Genomic DNA, 18,646 nt, shown 5'->3' on the forward strand with positions numbered 1-18,646 from the left:
GTGACGGAAAACGTTTCCAACCAAGGTCTGTTAGACCGTACGGAAGACCTGAGCCTGTGAAGCTTCCTCCGCCACACACGTTCAGACGTCTGAGCGTGACTGACCGGCATGCGGTATAAGATTTTCATTCACCTACGGATGAAATAGGTAACAGTGTGTTCCTTAGTTTTGTGAATGGTATAACTGAGAAAAAGGCCCCTACGGGTGTTGGGGCCAAGTAGAAAGTAGACAAGAAGAAAAGGGGTCCAGAATCTACATCGTAACAAATGAACATCATCCACCAAATGTCAACAAAATCGGATCAAGCGTTCGAGAGTTATCGAGGGACAGACAGGCAAACTAGATGGGGCACCCATTGGGAAAACTTTACGATCGAGCAATATTTCAAACGAAATTTTCAATTAGTAACCATAAAATTTAGATGGAAAGTGGAAAGTCATCAAAATAAAGCTTAGAATTCACTTCGTTCAGTGAGCAATCCCAAACAAAAGCATCAGTTAGCGGGGTCGAGGTTCTGTGCATAGCATTTTTGTTGTAATTTGTAAAAAGTTATAATTGTATTATTAGGAACACGCAATGTCTTGTCCTTATTAGAATACGTACATAACTAGGTACTTATTCTTCAACCTAAATACCAATTTATCTTGCAAATACCTACCAAAATCAGTAGGTATTTAGGTAATATATTTATATAAGTATTGGTACCTACCAGGTAAAATAAAATCTTGGATACGGGCCTGCCAAACATATTATGAATCACATAAGACTAGAACCGGCTCTTATAGGACTTACAGAACAATTGTACAAATGATAAATCTATTAATCCATTACCTGTTCTATTGTAACTTAGAACATAGATTCTAAAGTGAATTCTTCAGAAGAAGTTAAATAAACCACTATCAATGGAAACTCGACCTTCACCATGTACTGGGAAAGGTCACACTGAAGATATTAGAACTCCTTAGCTCCTCAGTAGGTATAACGTATAAGACAAGTAGAAGGTATTACCTACCTACCTGTTCCCTACACCACATTACCTATCGACTATCATGCGTAGCTACCTATATACATGCCATGTACTGGGAAAGGTCACACTGAAGATATTAGAACTCCTTAGCTCCTCAGTAGGTATAAGACAAGTAGAAGGTATTACCTACCTACCTGTTCCCTACACCACATACTTCTATTGAAATGTATCTACACGCGGGAAGGTCTAGCCGGGGGACCTTAAACGAGGAGCAGACCAGTGTCTTGCTGTGGGACTATAAATAGGGATCAGAGCAGCCAAACCCTAACCAGCCTGATCATCTATTTAGGAGCCTATTAAAAATAGGAAACATGAACTTTTTTTTTCTACTTTTTTCACAAAAACTTTCCACGAATTTCCGAATTCGCGTGAGTTCTAAATTATTAGAAAGGAAGTCAAGTTTAAAAGAATGGTTATGATTCAACGAGAAGTGAACATTCAGTGTGGAAGCACTTAATGGTATCTAATGCCGTCCACTCACGCTCAGACCGTCTGACAGACTTAGGTCTGAGTGTCTGACAGACTTAGGTCTGAGTGTCTGACAGACTTAGCTACCTATATACATAGACATACTTCTATTGAAATGTATCTACACGCAGGAAGGTCTAGCCGGGGGACCTTAAACGAGGAGCAGACCAGTGTCTTGCTGTGGGACTATAAATAGGGATCAGGCAGCCAAACCCTAACCAGCCTGGCTAGCTGGAGGTTACAAAGGCTTCAAAGGAAAGGCCAAGTAATCTTAGCAAGAGATCATCAGCCCCCCTCGGTGCAGCAACACGCAGGAAAGACCTAGTTATTGGAAACTACATAGGAGGTGCCTACAAGTACTAAGATACTATCGCTAAGGTTAAGTAGAGGTATTTTTTTAGAATCTAGTTTATTTAGACATGCCTAAGTCGAGCTAGGAATTAGAACTATGTATGTAATGTACCTAGATAAGTAAGTAGGTATAGTAGAAATATTATGTAGATAAGTACTATAAGTATAGGTAGATAAAGTAGAAATATAGAAATAAGTAGGTAGGTATCTATATACTCGTAAATATGAATGAAGATATTCAATAGGTAGGTAGTTATAGACCACATTAGAGGATATACATAGACATACTTCTATTAAAATGTATCTACACGCAGGAAGGTCAAGCCGGGGGACCTTAAACGAGGAGCAGACCAGTGTCTTGCTGTGGGACTATAAATAGGGATCAGAGCAGCCAAACCCTAACCAGCCTGGCTATCTGGAGGTTACAAAGGCTTCAAAGGACAGGCCAAGTAATCTTGGCAAGAGACCATCAGCTCCTATCGGTGCAGCAACACGCAGGAAAGACCTAGTTATTGGAAACTACATAGGAGGTGCCTACAAGTACTAAGATACTATCGCTATAAGGTTCTTTAAAGGACAGGCCAAGTAATCTTGGCAAGAGACCATCAGCCCCTATCGGTGCAGCTATACGCAGGAAAGACCCAGTTATTGGAAACTACATAGGAGGTGCCTAGGAGTACTAAAATACCATGGCTAAGGTTAAAATATGCTGTGACAACCAAAACCGCAGTGACCTCTGAAATTTAGAGACCTGTGAGATACTTTTACTATTTTACCATAACACGATCATTTTACACGATTTTTTTATACAACTCAGCTGTAGGGCAGTAGGAATAACCATTTTGTCACCAAGGTTAACTGAGTCAATGGTTTGAGTTATCTAATGGGTGGCTAAGTTAATGCCAACTTGCCTTTACTTTCTGACTCTTGGCAGTCCCTGAAGGTCACCTGTCCTAATACAAGACTTGCTCGACGGTGCTTAACATCAAGGGATAGCGTTCAGCACGAAAATGCCGCATCCATTGAGGGGACTTTGCCATTAATAAGTAACTCTTCAAATGAAGTATCTAATCTGTAAAAAAGAAAAAATCATTTTAATAGAATAATTATTTATTTCGAAATTAAATTTATGCCAACTTGGTTAGATTGGAGGGTAGCGCGCCTGCGTTTTCAGCGTCAGGTCGCGGGGATTCCCACCTGAGGTGAAGCTTACCCTAAACAGATAAGGTTCGTTCGTTCGTTCTCGGAACGGCTGGCTTTCCTCCTGTCCTATCCTTCTCTCTCCGGTTTCGGAACGATATCCCGGGACTTCGGGGCGATATTCAGGAAGACCTCAGTAGTTACAGTTCCCTCTATCAAACCCTAACACTTTTGCAGCTTCGCTCTCATTTATTCAGATATAAGTAAGGTTAAAATATGCTGTGACAACCAAAACCGCAGTGACCTCTGAAATTTAGAGACCTGTGAGATACTTTTACTATTTTACCATAACACGATCATTTTACACGATTTTTTATACAACTCAGCTGTAGGGCAGTAGGAGTAACCATTTTGTCACCAAGGTTAACTGAGTCAATGGTTAGCTGAGTTATCTAATGGGTGGCTAAGTTAATGCCAACTTGCCTTTACTTTCTGTGACTCTTGGCAGTCCCTGAAGGTCACCTGTCCTAATACAAGACTTGCTCGACGGTGCTTAACATCAAGGTATAGCGTTCAGAACGAAAATGCCGCATCCATTGAGGGGACTTTGCCATTAATAAGTAACTCTTCAAATGAAGTATCTAATCTGTAAAAAAAAAAAAAAATCATTTTAATAGAATAATTATTTATTTAGAAATTAAATTTATGCCAACTTGGTTAGCTTGGAGGGTAGCGTGCCTGCGTTTTCAGCGTCAGGTCGCGGGGATTCCCACCTGAGGTGAAGCTTACCCTAAACAGATAAGGTTCGTTCGTTCGTTCTCGGAAACTGCTTTGAGGATTCTTGAAAAGTTGCTCTGAGGCAAACGAAATGATTTTTCATCTCCTGAGGCCATTGAAATGGGTTGCTTTCTGAGGCCATTGGAATGGGCTGATAGGCCAACAAAATGATTTTCTCTCCGAGGCCATTGAAATAGCCTGCTATGGCCAACGAAATGATTTCCTCTCTGATGCCATTAAAATGGGTTATGGCCAACAAAATTATTTTCTTTCTCAGGCCGTTGATATGGGTTGCTATGGCCAACGAAATAGGTCGCTCAGTATGGCCAACGAAATTATTTTCTCTCTGAGGCCATTTAAATGGGTTGCTATGGCCAACGAAATAAATTTTTCTCTGATGCCATTGAAATGGGCTGTTCCGAGGCCAACGCTATCGGCTGCTTTCAGAGGTCGCAAACATGAAGTCTTTGTAACTTTGTACATAATTTGTTAGGTCTTTCAATAGCAAGAGATAGATACTTACTGTCTTTTTATAGGTTTATAATTTTGTGAAATTGTAAATATACTTGAAATCAAAATATTTTTAACGAGTGTTTTATTTTTATGCTAGTCTTACTTGTCGGAGTGGATATGACGTAAATTTCAGTTTTCAACCAAGCAGAATGTATTATGTTAAAATCTAAAAATATTACTACAAAAAAAAAGAAAAATAAAGCTCTAAATCCGATGGCATTAAATATGAAATTTAATGCATGAAAAGACATAGAATTTGTATTTAAAAATAACCAAAAATTTAATATAAATAAATAAAAAGGTGTAAATTAAATATAAATAGACAGGTAACTAAAGTGAAAATAGATTTAGGTACCAACTTACTGTTACTTGAAAACCACAGTCCATTTCAGAATAAATTTACTAATCATAATATAATGGCAAGAAACGCAACATTCAGCATGGATATCCAATTATTTCTCTTGCCATATTTAAAGCATAATACCAAATATTTAAACTTAACAGAAACCCTAAACATACATACAAGAAGCAATTAAAAACAATACCAATCAAAGGATCCAGAAATAAAATATAGAGAGCCTTTTGATAAGCCATTCTGACATTCATTGTCTTAGTATGATACTAGTGCATCATCAGCTGTCCTACACCATACACCAGGGATATTTTCTTGAAAAATAATAGAAAGTAAAAAAAGTAGGTAGGTAATAATTAAATTTATATCCTTTTCCCCGGTTTCAGGATCCCAATGAGAAGTAGCACGCCTGTAAGGAATGGCCATTCTAAACGAGAGAAGCAGAAGGAGGCTGAGAACCGAAATTTTTCACCCCGATCCTCATCCCTCATTTCTAGACGAAAGAAAGTGGTAAGTTGAGAGCCCAAGGTCTTAGACCCTGACTTGGAGTAAATTATCCTTGGTAAGTTGAGGGCGCGTTAGACTCCGACTTGGGGTAAATTGCCCTTGGTAAACTGAGAGCCTAAGGTATTAGACTCCGACTTGGGGTAAATTACCCTTGGTAAACTGAGACCCTAAGGTATTAGACTCCGACTTGGGGTAAATTACCCTTGGTAAACTGAGAGCCTAAAGTATTAGACTCCGACTTGGGGTATATTACCCTGGAGAGGGCGAAACAGAATTTTAATCACACCATCATCTGGAAAAAGAGTAATGTGTAAATTAATGGGGTATTCGCCAAAAACCTCATAGAGATAATTTCTTACGCCGCGCCGGCCACCTACTTCAGTGTCGCCTGATATCACATGCAAAACCTGGCGTGAATGGTCGGCCACAAAATGATCAATACTGTTTGATTGGTTAATTACTAATTTAATTTTTGACCTGACTTGGAGTAAATTATCCTTGGTAAGTTGAGGGCGCGTTAGACTCCGACGTGGGGTAAATTGCCCTTGGTAAACTGAGTGCCTAAAGTATTTGACTCTGACTTGGGGTAAATTACCCTATAACCTATATTACCCTGGAGAGGGCGAAACAGAATTTTAATCACACCATCATCTGAAAAAAAAGTAATGTGTAAATTAATGGGGCATTCGCCAAAACCTCATAGAGATAATTTCTTACGCCGCGCCGGCCACCTACTTCAATGTCACCTGATATCACATGCAAAACCTGGCGTGAATGGTCGGCCACAAAATGATCAATACTGTTTGATTGGTTAATTACTAATTTAATTTTTGGTACTAGTACACATAGAGTTGGTTTCAAATTTTCTTTACATTTCATTAATCATCTGGGTAAACTCTTGGTTTTGCAAGTTCAAGAATGCGTGCAGTTGGTTTATATCTCAAAGCACTCTCTTTTACTTTGAAGGCATCAGGATCAAAGTCTGGTTCCGGCTCAGTCCTTACTTTGGGTTTAGCCAACTCTAATACTTTGAAGGCATCAGGATCAAAGTCTGGTTCCGGCTCAGTCCTTACTTTGGGTTTAGCCAACTCTAATATTCGCTTAGATGGTATATATTTGAGCGCTGACTCCCGAACTTTCCATTCATATTGCATATCCAACAAATACTCTGGTGGCAGTTTTTTTGGTTCAGCCAACTTCAGTAGTCGTTCAGTAGGTTCGTAATCTGGTGGAGGTTTCACTGGTTTGTAGAATTTGTCTATGTTTATCTTCGGTTCTGGAGGTTTAGTTAACAAGAGTAGTAAGGTTCGTAATCTGGTGGAGGTTTCACTGGTTTGTAGAATTTGTCTATGTTTATCTTCGGTTCTGGAGGTTTAGTTAACAAGAGTAGTTCCTTAACTCGTTTCATAATCTCGCCATAAGGTTTCGCAGGTTTTTTCTCTGGCGTAGGTTCTTTGAATTCGGGACGTGGCTGTGCTAATCTTTCGTACATTTCTTGTAGAACTTTTTCCTTCTCTTTGCTTGATTTAGGGAGTTTACTCCCTTTCGGACCTTTTTCAACAATTCTCTTGGATTTCGGTGATTTTTTTTGCTTGGACCTCTTTTTTGAAGGTGACCTCTTTTTTGAAGGTGACTTTAGTTTTGCTTTGGCTAATTTTTCTTGATATTTTTTTCTCTTGGCTTGTAGTTTTTTCCACGAATATTTTGGTACACTGGGCGGTTTGTATTTTGTCTTCATGTAGTGAGGTTTCACCTGTGCCAATTGCAATATTCTCTCAGTCGGTTTATAATTCAAAGCACTTTTCCTGATTTTGAAAGGGTTCTTTCTCAAATCTCTCGGGCTCAATTTTGGTTTGGGTCGACTCAGAGCAAGCATTCTTATTTGCCTTCTCTCATTGTCTATTTTCTTTTCCATTTCATATTTCTCAAGTAGATGCTCGAGACGTTCTTCCCTATCATAACAGTGTTCCACACACTTGATCATCTCCCTGTATACTTTTCCCCCATGCTCCACTTTATTCTTCACAGCATTCTCTAGTCTAGTCTTCATAAATTCCACGGTGGCATTTTCTCTGCATGGGTTCTCGTCATACTCGTAAGATACAGGGATGACAATTTCATCTATTGGGTTGAGGAATTCCAGGCATGGTATAGAAGCTGTATCCGAGGCACAATCTATACCGCAAATACACTGACATGGGCTACAGCTTGCTTGCAGACATGACGTGTCCTTGGGAAATTTTGAACCTTTACTCTCACTCATAGGTTGAATTGTGTATTGCTACTTATTCTTCTAGAATCTAGGTATAAGCTGTAAAATAAGACTGTCTCTGAGACCATCAAAATGGATCACTGAAAATTAAAAAAAAAAAAATACTACCCAAGTATTTTTCGAGAACAAAAATAGTTTTACTAAATTTCAGCCACAGTTACCAAATAAATAGGTACCTAATTAAAACCGGTTGACAAAGTTGACATTATCACTCTGACGAGTACCCTTTGAGTTGAGAAAGGTTTTTGTGTTCATATCTCGGTCAGTGGTCAGTGTTAAGATATATCTTATTAAAAAGATTTTATGATAATAATAGTAATTCACGTGCCTAATTAAAACCGGTTGACAAAGTTGACATTATCAAACTCTGACGACTACCCTTTGAGTTGAGAGAGGTTTTTGTGTTCATATCTCGGTCAGTGGTCAGTGTTAAGATATATCTTATTAAAAAGATTTTATGATAATAATAGTAATTCACGTGTTGAGCAACCTTATTTTTTCTTCTTTTCAGTCGGAGCCTTTGGAGATCGAAAAACCGGTAGAACCAGAAATTTGGCTGCAACCAGACACCTACGATATTCTCAATAGTGACATCATTCATATCAAACGATCTCTCATGTGCCTCAGCAGGCTTCTAGTTCAGGTAAGTTACCAGTGACTTATATACTTTCCCCCGCAAGATTTCGCCTGGGGCCCTCTGAATTTGTCCCTGCGGGGCCCCTAAATGCCGGCGCCCAGAGTTTTCACAACTTTCTTTGTATTTGTTCATCTGCAATATTTACAAAGTTGACATTGATTAATTATTGGACTCAGGGGACACTAAAACGAATACATATCCCCAAATGTAAAACTTTTGAAAATTTGGACCCATTGCAATACTTTCTCATAACAGTCATAACAATGAATAGGTTACCTATACATAATGCAATAGAATATTGCGAAAAGAAAATTATTAGAAATTCTATTCACACTTCTTGTTTTTTCTCTTACAGAACGGAGAGGGAGAGTTCGAGACTGACAGAGAGAGCAACGGCCATCATAAGACTGATTCTGAATATTCAGATGAGAGGAACTTACAAGATCTCAAGGAGAAGGTAAGTATCCTTGAGAATCCTCTACGTAGTCATGTGGAAAAGGTTGAAGAGGTCTATTTGTTCATCTGCAATATTTACAAGGTTGACATTGATTAATCATTGGACTCAGGGGACACTAAAACGAATACATATCCCCAAATGTAAAACTTTTGAAAATTTGGACCAATTGCAATACATTCTCATAACAGTCATAATAATGAATAGGTTACCTATACATAATGCAATAGAATATTGTGAAAAGAAAATTATTAAAAATTCTATTCACACTTCTTGTTTTTTCTCTTACAGAACGGAGAGGGAGAGTTAGAGACTGACAGAGAGAGCAACGGCCATCATAAGACTGATTCTGAATATTTAGATGAGAGGAACTTACAAGATCTCAAGGAGAAGGTAAGTATCCTTGAGAATCCTCTACGTAGTCATGTGGAAAAGGTTAAAGAGGTCCCAGGTTTGAAAATAAGAACTAGGCGATTAAATTGTACTAATATGATATAGGCGCTATTACACTGAGGCAACATGAATCACGCTCTTTCCAATCATGTCATTCCAATACAAAAACTTTGAACCATGCTGCATGTTACCTCATGTATAATGTCGATTGAGATGGTTTTGAACCATACTGCAGTAAAGCATGCTTCAAAATCACATCAATTTGAAGAGGTCCCAGGTTTGAAAATAAGAACTAGGCGATTAAATTGTACTAATATGATATAGGCGCTATTACACTCAGGCAACATGAATCACGCTCAAAGATCATGTCATTCCAATACAAAAACTTTGAAGCATGCTGCATGTTACCTCATGTATAATGTCGATTGAGATGGTTTTGAACCATACTGCAGTAAAAAGCATGCTTCAAAATCGCATCAATTTATCCAAAAGCTTTGAAGCGTGCTTCAAAGATTAATTATAATCCGGATCCACGGATTATTATAATTAATCTCTCCCTTTCTCCCTCCTTTCATTTTCGCCTTTCTCTCCCTCCCCTCTCTCCTTAATTTCCCTCCGCTAATTTCCCCTACCTCTCCTCTCTTCCTCTCTCTCTTTCTCATCTCTACACCTCTCTCTGTTTCTCTTCGCTCTCTCTTCCCCCTTCTCTTTTTCTTCCCTCTCTTTCTTATCCCCTATCTCGCCCTCTCCAAATCTTCTTCTTCTCCTCCTCCTTCTTTCTTTCCTCTTAATTTTCCTCTTCAACCTCCCCTGATTCTCTCTCCTTCCCCTCCCCTGATTCTCTTTCTATCTTCTCCCCCTTTCCCCTCCTTTTACTCTCACCCTTCTCTCAATTCTCCTTCCCCTCTTTTTCTCCTTCTCTTCTAATCTCTCTCGCTTCGCCCTCCCACATTCAATTAATATAAATTGTGATAACACTTCCCCTCCTCTCCCTCTCCTCATCTCTCCCCTCCCCTCTCTCGCTGTTTCTCTCTTTCCTTATCCCCTCCTCTCTCTCTCTCTCTCTCATCCAGCTCCATTTTGTTCATTATAACGTTTCCTCCTTCTTCTTCTTCTTCTTCTTCTTCTTCTTCTTCTCTCTCGCTTTTAATTGAGTTACAAGCGGATTTGATTGGGAGAAAGAGAGAGGGAGAAAAGAGGAATGAGCTATGTACTGTGTACGTACATAGGTACACGAGTAAGTACAGATACATAGATATTTAGTGGAGGTGTATTATGTATTTATTCCTACTTGAATACATGGTTTATTATGTCTACCTATGTAGGTGTTGCATTTGTACTGTGTAGAGATAGGTAAATGTATTATGTATTTGTAGAAATGAAGCATAGAATTATGCACGTACGTATAGGTACTGGAAAAAAATGGAAATTTCGGCATCTCAATCTCTACTAATATTAGAAAAATGAGAGTATTGACATATCCACCATATCGTAATAATAACCACCACCACACTATAGCACACATTATTTCAGCTATGAGTTTTGTCACAACACCTGACGAAATTCACACAATTAAGCCAACACGTCCCCTCTTCTTCTTCCTCCTCTTCTCCCTCTTCTTCTTCTTCTTCTTCTTCTTCTTCTTCTTCTTCTTCCTCTTCTTCTTCTTCTTCTTCTTCTTCTTCTTCTTCTTCTTCTTCTTCTTCTTCTCCTCCTCCTCCTCCTCCTCCTCCTTCTTCTTCTTCGTCTTATTCTCCTCCTTTTTCTTTCTATCAAGAGGTATAATAATGGGTAATAATTATGATGAAGTTATTATTGTTTTTGTCATGATTATTGCCCCCCCTGACGATATTTGACCACCACAGTTGGGCTCACAATCAGGAGGTCTCGGCTTCGATTCCAGGCCCAGGCAGTGAAAAGAAGCCTTTCCTCTTTGTATTCAAAAAGTGTGTGTGTTTTTTTTTTAATATAGGTTGTTGTTGTTGTTGTTGTAGCGGCTTTAGCTTTCGCCGAATGGCGATAGCAGAATAAAGAAAATATAGGTAATATAGGTTGTTGTTGTTGTTGTTGTAGCGGCTTTAGCTTTCGCCGAATGGCGATAGCAGAATAAAGAAAATATAGGTAATAATATTTGCTTTATTTTGTAATATAAAAGTGCAGTGCAGACAAGCTTTTGTTTTAGTTGGTGTTTATTGGAAAACAATATTATTAATAATATAGTAAAAGGTAAAACGCGTTTTCTTTATCTGAAAAACAACAACAACAACAATGTTAGTCCAATTTAAAAATCCTTGTAAGCCTGTCGAAGAGTATTAAGTTTAAATAGAGAGAGAGAGAGAGAGAGAGAGAGAGCAATAAAATGTCTGCCTTCTTTCTCTCTCTCTCTCGCTCTCTTGTAAGTCAATTATACTTAATATGAAAAAAGGGAGAGAGAGAGACAAGAAAAATTGAAAATCTGATAGAAAACAAATTGGGAATAAGCAGATTACAGGGGAGAGAGAGAGAGAGAGAGAGAGAGGAGGGTGAGAGAGAGATAAGAGAAGTAGGGAAAGAGAAGGAGAGAGAGAGAGAGAGATAAGAGAAGTAGGGAAAGAGAAGGAGAGAGAGAGAGATCAAAATTGTCGAAAGAGGGCACAATAAAATGTCTCCCTTCTTTCTCTCTCTCTCTCTCTCTCTCTCTTTCTCTCTCGCTCTCTTGTCAGTCAATTATACTTAATATGAAAAGAGAGAGATAGAGAGACAAGAAAAATTGAAAATCTGATAGAAAACAAATTGGGAATAAGCAGATTATAGGAGAGAGAGAGAGAGAGAGAGAGAGAGAGAGAGGAGAGTGAGAGAGATAAGAGAAGTAGGGAAAGAGAAGGAGAGAGAGACATGTAGGTACTTGAAAGAAAGAACTTTACATCCAGGTAGCTATAAAATCAAAGATTCTGGGTTCGAATACCGGCCGGAAAAGAAATATTCTGAAGTAACTTTCAAGTTCCTGAATAGATTTTATTATTATTTTGTTGTTGTTGTTGCTGTTTTTGTTGTTGTTGTTGTTGTTGTTGTTGTTGTTTACAAATGCAAAGGAATGAGCTATTAGACCATTTCCCTAAATTATTATTATTTAAAGGCATTTCATTTAGGTACACCTATTTCATAGAAACAATTTTAACTTTCTATTAATACATCAGAATCTATCAAAATTTTAACTTTAACAGTATAGTCCTACCTCTGACGCGGTTTGGAAAAAAGATACATAATTATGTTAGGTATGCAGCTCCAATATAGGTAAGTGATAAGAAAATAATACGTATCTATAATGGCGGAAGACTTAACTGTTCAATCAAGGAAAATTGACTTTTCCCCACACACGACTTTGAATAATTAATTTTTCAATTTCTTACCTCATTATCTAGATTTTGAATTATTATTATTATTATTATTATTATTATTATTATTATTATTATTATTATTATTATTATTATTATTATTATTAACCACGGCTAAGGTTAAAATATGCTGTGACAACCAAAACCGCAGTGACCTCTGAAATTTAGAGACCTGTGAGATACTTTTACTATTTTACCATAACACGATCATTTTACACGATTTTTTATACAACTCAGCTGTAGGGCAGTAGGAGTAACCATTTTGTCACCAAGGTTAACTGAGTCAATGGTTAGCTGAGTTATCTAATGGGTGGCTAAGTTAATGCCAACTTGCCTTTACTTTCTGTGACTCTTGGCAGTCCCTGAAGGTCACCTGTCCTAATACAAGACTTGCTCGACGGTGCTTAACATCAAGGTATAGCGTTCAGAACGAAAATGCCGCATCCATTGAGGGGACTTTGCCATTAATAAGTAACTCTTCAAATGAAGTATCTAATCTGTAAAAAAGAAAAAATCATTTTAATAGAATAATTATTTATTTCGAAATTAAATTTATGCCAACTTGGTTAGATTGGAGGGTAGCGCGCCTGCGTTTTCAGCGTCAGGTCGCGGGGATTCCCACCTGAGGTGAAGCTTACCCTAAACAGATAAGGTTCGTTCGTTCGTTCTCGGAACGGCTGGCTTTCCTCCTGTCCTATCCTTCTCTCTCCGGTTTCGGAACGATATCCCGGGACTTCGGGGCGATATTCAGGAAGACCTCAGTAGTTACAGTTCCCTCTATCAAACCCTAACACTTTTGCAGCTTCGCTCTCATTTATTCAGATATAAGCCATTCTGACATTCATTGTCTTAGTATGATACTAGTGCATCATCAGCTGTCCTACACCATACACCAGGGATATTTTCTTGAAAAATAATAGAAAGTAAAAAAAGTAGGTAGGTAATAATTAAATTTATATCCTTTTCCCCGGTTTCAGGATCCCAATGAGAAGTAGCACGCCTGTAAGGAATGGCCATTCTAAACGAGAGAAGCAGAAGGAGGCTGAGAACCGAAATTTTTCACCCCGATCCTCATCCCTCATTTCTAGACGAAAGAAAGTGGTAAGTTGAGAGCCCAAGGTCTTAGACCCTGACTTGGAGTAAATTATCCTTGGTAAGTTGAGGGCGCGTTAGACTCCGACTTGGGGTAAATTGCCCTCCCTGGAGAGGGCGAAACAGGATTTTAACTACACCATCATCTGAAAAAAGAGTAATGTGTAAATTAATGGGGTATTCGCCAAAACCACATAGAGATAATTTCTTACGCCGCGCCGGCTACCTACTTCAGTGTCGCCTGATATCACATGCAAAACCTGGCGTGAATGGTCGGCCACAAAATGATCAATACTGTTTGATTGGTTAATTACTAATTTAATTTTTGGTACTAGTACACAAGAGTTGGTTTCAATTTTTTTTACATTTCATCAATCATCTGGGTAAACTCTTGGTTTTGCAAGTTCAGGTCGACCAGGTTTGGATAAGTCCTTCTATGGGAACAGACAGACAGACTGACAGACACACAGACGACACCGAAGCGAATACAATAGTCCGTCCCTTATACCTTTTTATTTTTGTTGTAATAATAAAGGAAGGACGGACTAAAAATGGACGAACTCACAAGTGGGAACGGACCTTAACGGAACGATTTTTTACTTTTTTTTTTTTACATCGCCGACATAAATTTATATGGCAGAATTCAAAGTCTAAACCAACGTTGCATTTAGTGATGCTTTGGGAGGTGCATAGTGTATGGAACCTGAGTATGGAACTATCACCACTGGCTGGTGACCTGTGCCCTAAATCACCAAAGTATGGAAAAGTATCTTACAAGTGTAATAGCCAATGGAAAAGCAGAATTTATCGAATTGTAAATACTTTTCCATACTTTGGTGATTTAGGGCACGGATGGTAAAATCGACATATTCACTAATATTAATTTAAATTTTTCAATTTAGATTGGTACTTTTTTTTACTATTTTTAGATTCCGCACTGGTGTTTATTATTTCTTTCCCAAGTCTCTCGCAAGGTTTAAACAAGGTTAAAAAATTATGCACAAAACATCGTCATAACTATTACCATGAAATTCTGAACGATGTCCTTAATTGCATTACCTACTGTTTTTAATTAAGATTTTCATTTTTAATTTCTGCTTTCTTCCCTTGGTTCCCTTCTCTTCTTCTTCCCTTCCTTCTTTCCCTTTCAAAATATCGAATTGTAAATACTTTTCCATACTTTGGTGATTTAGGGCTCGGATGGTAAAATCGACATATTCACTAATATTAATTTAAATTTTTCAATTTAGATTGGTACTTTTTTTTTTACTATTTTTAGATTCCGCACTGGTGTTTATTATTTCTTCCCAGGTCTCTCGCAAGGTTTAAACAAGGTTAAAAAATTATGCACAAAACATCGTCATAACTATTACCATGAAATTCTGAACGATGTCCTTAATTGCATTACTGTTTTCAATTAAGATTTTCATTTTTAATTTCTGCTTTCTTCCCTTGGTTCCCTTCTCTTCTTCTCTCTCTTTTTCTCTTCCTTCTTTCCCTTTTCTGCCTCTCATCTTCGTTTTGCTTCTCTGCTTTTTTTCTCTCCTCTCTTTTCTTTCCTTAGTTCCTTCCTTTCTCTCTTTTTTTTGCTCTGCTCTTCTCTTCTTCTCTTCCCAGTTCTCTTCTCTTTTCAGCTGTTCTTCTCTTTCTCTTCTCTGCTCTTTTCTCCTTCCCTTCCTTCTTTCCCTTTTCTGCCTCTCATCTTCGTTTTGCTTCTCTGCTTTTTTCTCTCCTTAGTTCCTTCCTTTCTATCTTTTTTTTTGCTCTGCTCTTCTCTTCTTCTCTTCCCAGTTCTCTTCTCTTTTCAGCTGTTCTTCTCTTTCTCTTCTCTGCTCTTTTCTCTGTGATACAACTTTCTTCTCTCTCCTCTTCAATTATATTCTCTCTTCAGATGTTCTTCATTTTCTTCTCTTCTCTTCCTTTCCCTTCTTCTCTCTTTTCTTCCCTTAGGAATCTTCGTTTCTCTTCTTTGATCTGCTCTTCTCTTCTTTTCTCTCCAGAGTCCAGAGATCTCTACTCTTCTTAGCTGTTCTTCTTTTCTCTTTTCTCCTCACCTCTTCTCTTCTCCTTTTTTTCTCTTCTTTTCCTCTCTCTTCTGTGCTAAATGTTGTCGTCTCTTTTCTCATTCGAAAGAAGAGAAATTTTTTTTTAAGATGTTTGACATAGGGAACTGTAACTGCTATGGTCTTATCGTCCCGAAATCAAAGAGAGAAGGAAGACAGAATAGGAGAAAGCCAGCCGTTCCGAGAACGAACAGTATCCCATCAGGATAAAATCCGCCCCCCTGCGGGAATCGAACCCGCAGCCTAGCACTTACAAGGCAGACGCACTACCAACTAAGCTAACTAGGCTGGCTGAAGAGAACTTTGAAGGATTCCTTTTTCTTCTGAAAACCACAGTCCATTTCAGAATAAATTTACTAATCATAATATAATGGCAAGAAACGCAACATTCAGCATGGATATCAAATTATTTCTCTTGCCATATTTAAAGCATAATACCAAAGATTTAAATCTAATTTTACAGAAAACCTAAACATACAAAAAACGATACCAATCAAAGGATCCAGAAATAAAATATAGAGAGCCTTTTGCAAATTGAATAAATGCCAGAAACACAAATGTTCATCTCTGAAACACGCAGTCATATGTTTTCAAAAATAAATGGAACTTAATTTGAAACAAAGAAAGGGAAAGAAGAATATTCTGATAAGAACAATAAAAATAACTATTTCTAAATAAAGTGGGATCCCACCTAAACTTCAATTCCATTTACTGTCAAAGTCCGAACGCAAACAGTTCTGTTGAAGTTTTTCTTGGCGAAAAACAGTCATCTTCCTTATGAAACCCCTTTTACCTTACCTTTTTAAATGATATGATTTCATCGGAATGTACGATATCCTACTTACCTTTTTTCCAATCTCTTTTCTTTTAGGTCTTTGCTAATTTGCGTTAACTTACTTGCCATTCTGTTTTCCAAATTCTACAGCTTTGTTAATCAAGTGTTGGTACTGGGGCATGGTAGCAGCCTGCAGGATCAGTGAAGGATTGGTTGTGGCATCTGTAGGCTTGTACTTCTTCATGGCTGGAAAAAATGGCAAGTTAAAGTTGGCAAGATAATCATTTCAAGACAATATCAATGATGAGTAGTAAACTAGAAGTTTGTGTCTTTTGATCCCAAACTTAAACATATATCATAAAAAAAACCCCCTTTACAATAGATCAATACTTAGTTATATATCTACCTTCAGGATATAGAAAAAAAAAATCATTGGCCTATTGCCTAATAATGCCAACTTGTATTTGGCATTCATAACTTTTTTTTTTTTTTTTAAATCTGGATAGCATAATGAGACCATTTTTCTATACCTAGGTCATGATGGTCCCACACTGGCATGATGGTCTCATTTTATATAGGTAGGTACCCATATAAAATTATTCTCAAAGACAATATTGTAAAAAGGCTAGGTAAAAAACCTAACCTATCCATGTTAAAAACAGATGTGCCTAGTCCCTTGCTAATATTTCAATTACATTTGAGAAAGTTGTGATTAAAATAAATTAGATTTATGTGCAGGTGGGTACAAATTAACAAGTGGTTCAAATAAAATTCCATAAGAAAATCAAATTTGCAAAGAAATCCAAAGATAGGTACCTATATAAAGTTATTCTCAAAGACAAAATATTGTAAAAAGGCTAGGTAAAAAACCTAACCTATCCATGTTAAAAACAGATGTGCCTAGTCCCTTGCCAATATTTCAATTACATTTGAGAAAGTTGTGATTAAAATAAATTAGATATTAGATTTATGTGCAGGTGGGTACAAATTAACAAGTGGTTCAAATAAAATTCCATAAGAAAATCAAATTTGCAAAGAAATCCAAAGACGATTAATTTGATATGAAGTCAAAGTTAGATCAAGGTGACCTGAATTCCAAAGTTTTTTCCATAAGAAGTGATTGCAATGAGTCTTTACCTTCAAAATCGCCTGTATCGGCCACAACCACTGTGTAATCCTTTAGCTGAGAAAAAAAAATGACAAGTTAAAGTTGGTAAGATAATCATTTCATGACAATATCAATGATGAGTAGTAAACTAGAAGTTTGTGTCTTTTGATCCCAAACTTAAAAATATATCATAAAAAAACCCCTTTACAATAGATCAATACTTAGTTATATATCTACCTTCAGGCTATAGAAAAAAATATGTAGAAAGTAAAAATCATTGGCCTATTGCCTAATAATACCAACTTGCATTTGGCATTCATAAGTTAAAAAAAAAAAAAAATCTGGATAGCATAATGAGACCATTTTTCTATACCTAGGTCATGATGGTCACACACTGGCATGATGGTCTCATTTTATATATAGGTACCTATATAAAATTATTCTCAAAGACAATATTGTAAAAAGGCTATAAGGTAAAAAACCTAACCTATCCATGTTAAAAATAGATGTGCCTAGTCCCTTGCCAATATTTCAATTAAATTTGAGAAAGTTGTGATTAAAATAAATTAGATTTATGTGTGCAGGTGGGTACAAATTAACAAGTGGTTCAAATAAAATTCCATAAGAAAATCAAATTTGCAAAGAAATCCAAAGACGATTGATTTGATATGGAGTCAAAGTTAGATCAAGGTGACCTGAATTCCAAAGTTTTTTTCCATAAGAAGTGATTGCAATGAGTCTTTACCTTCAAAATCGCCTGTATCGGCCACAACCACTGTGTAATCCTTTAGCTGAGATAGAGTGGATGCCATTTTCTGCTTCTTGGGAGACGGATCAGTCATAACTGAAACGGTTTGGTGATTTTTGATTGCAATGAAAACCAAATAGGTAGGTAAATGAGAAAGGAAAGTGGAAACTTGTTTCGTTTCACCTCAATCAGGGTTATCTTGATTATTCACGATTTTAAATTGAGTTTTGAGCTAGCCGAGTTCACTAAAATGACCTCGCATGAACTTTTTCCACTGATTAATTAGATAAGCTTCCCCTTCTCATTTTAAAATTTACCGCCACCGGCAATCAGCTGATCTCGTCTTGTCAAATGTGATGAGCACATTGCATATTCATATATATAATTTAACGGCGTACTATAATGATACGTTTCTCTTTTAGTAGTGTACTCAACTTGACATTTGACATCTCGCATTGCACAATACTTTACCCGTTTACCCCTCTAACCTGCTTTAGGTTTTCTTAAGTGAGTAAATTGAAAACAGAAACAGATATATCTATAAACGAAGAACAACTTGAGCAATCTTACAACTGGAGTTGTGTAAATAAAGAAA

At 37.3% G+C, this 18,646-nt stretch overlaps 1 protein-coding gene across 1 annotated transcript; it reads right to left on the bottom strand.

Annotated features, from left to right (window-relative positions):
* Positions 1-16,288: 16,288 nt before the first annotated feature.
* Positions 16,289-18,331, bottom strand: LOC113467311 (transaldolase-like). The gene is made up of 2 exons (XM_026823419.1): positions 18,049-18,331; positions 16,289-16,441 (listed from the first exon to the last, which is right to left on the bottom strand). The coding sequence occupies exons 1-2, from the start codon at positions 18,143-18,145 to the stop codon at positions 16,314-16,316; spliced, it is 225 nt and encodes a 74-aa protein (XP_026679220.1). The 5' UTR covers positions 18,146-18,331; the 3' UTR covers positions 16,289-16,313.
* Positions 18,332-18,646: the final 315 nt, after the last annotated feature.

The sequence above is a fragment of the Diaphorina citri genome, unplaced genomic scaffold (assembly GCF_000475195.1).
Source record: "Diaphorina citri unplaced genomic scaffold, Diaci psyllid genome assembly version 1.1 scaffold450, whole genome shotgun sequence".
Taxonomy (NCBI): domain Eukaryota; kingdom Metazoa; phylum Arthropoda; class Insecta; order Hemiptera; family Psyllidae; genus Diaphorina; species Diaphorina citri.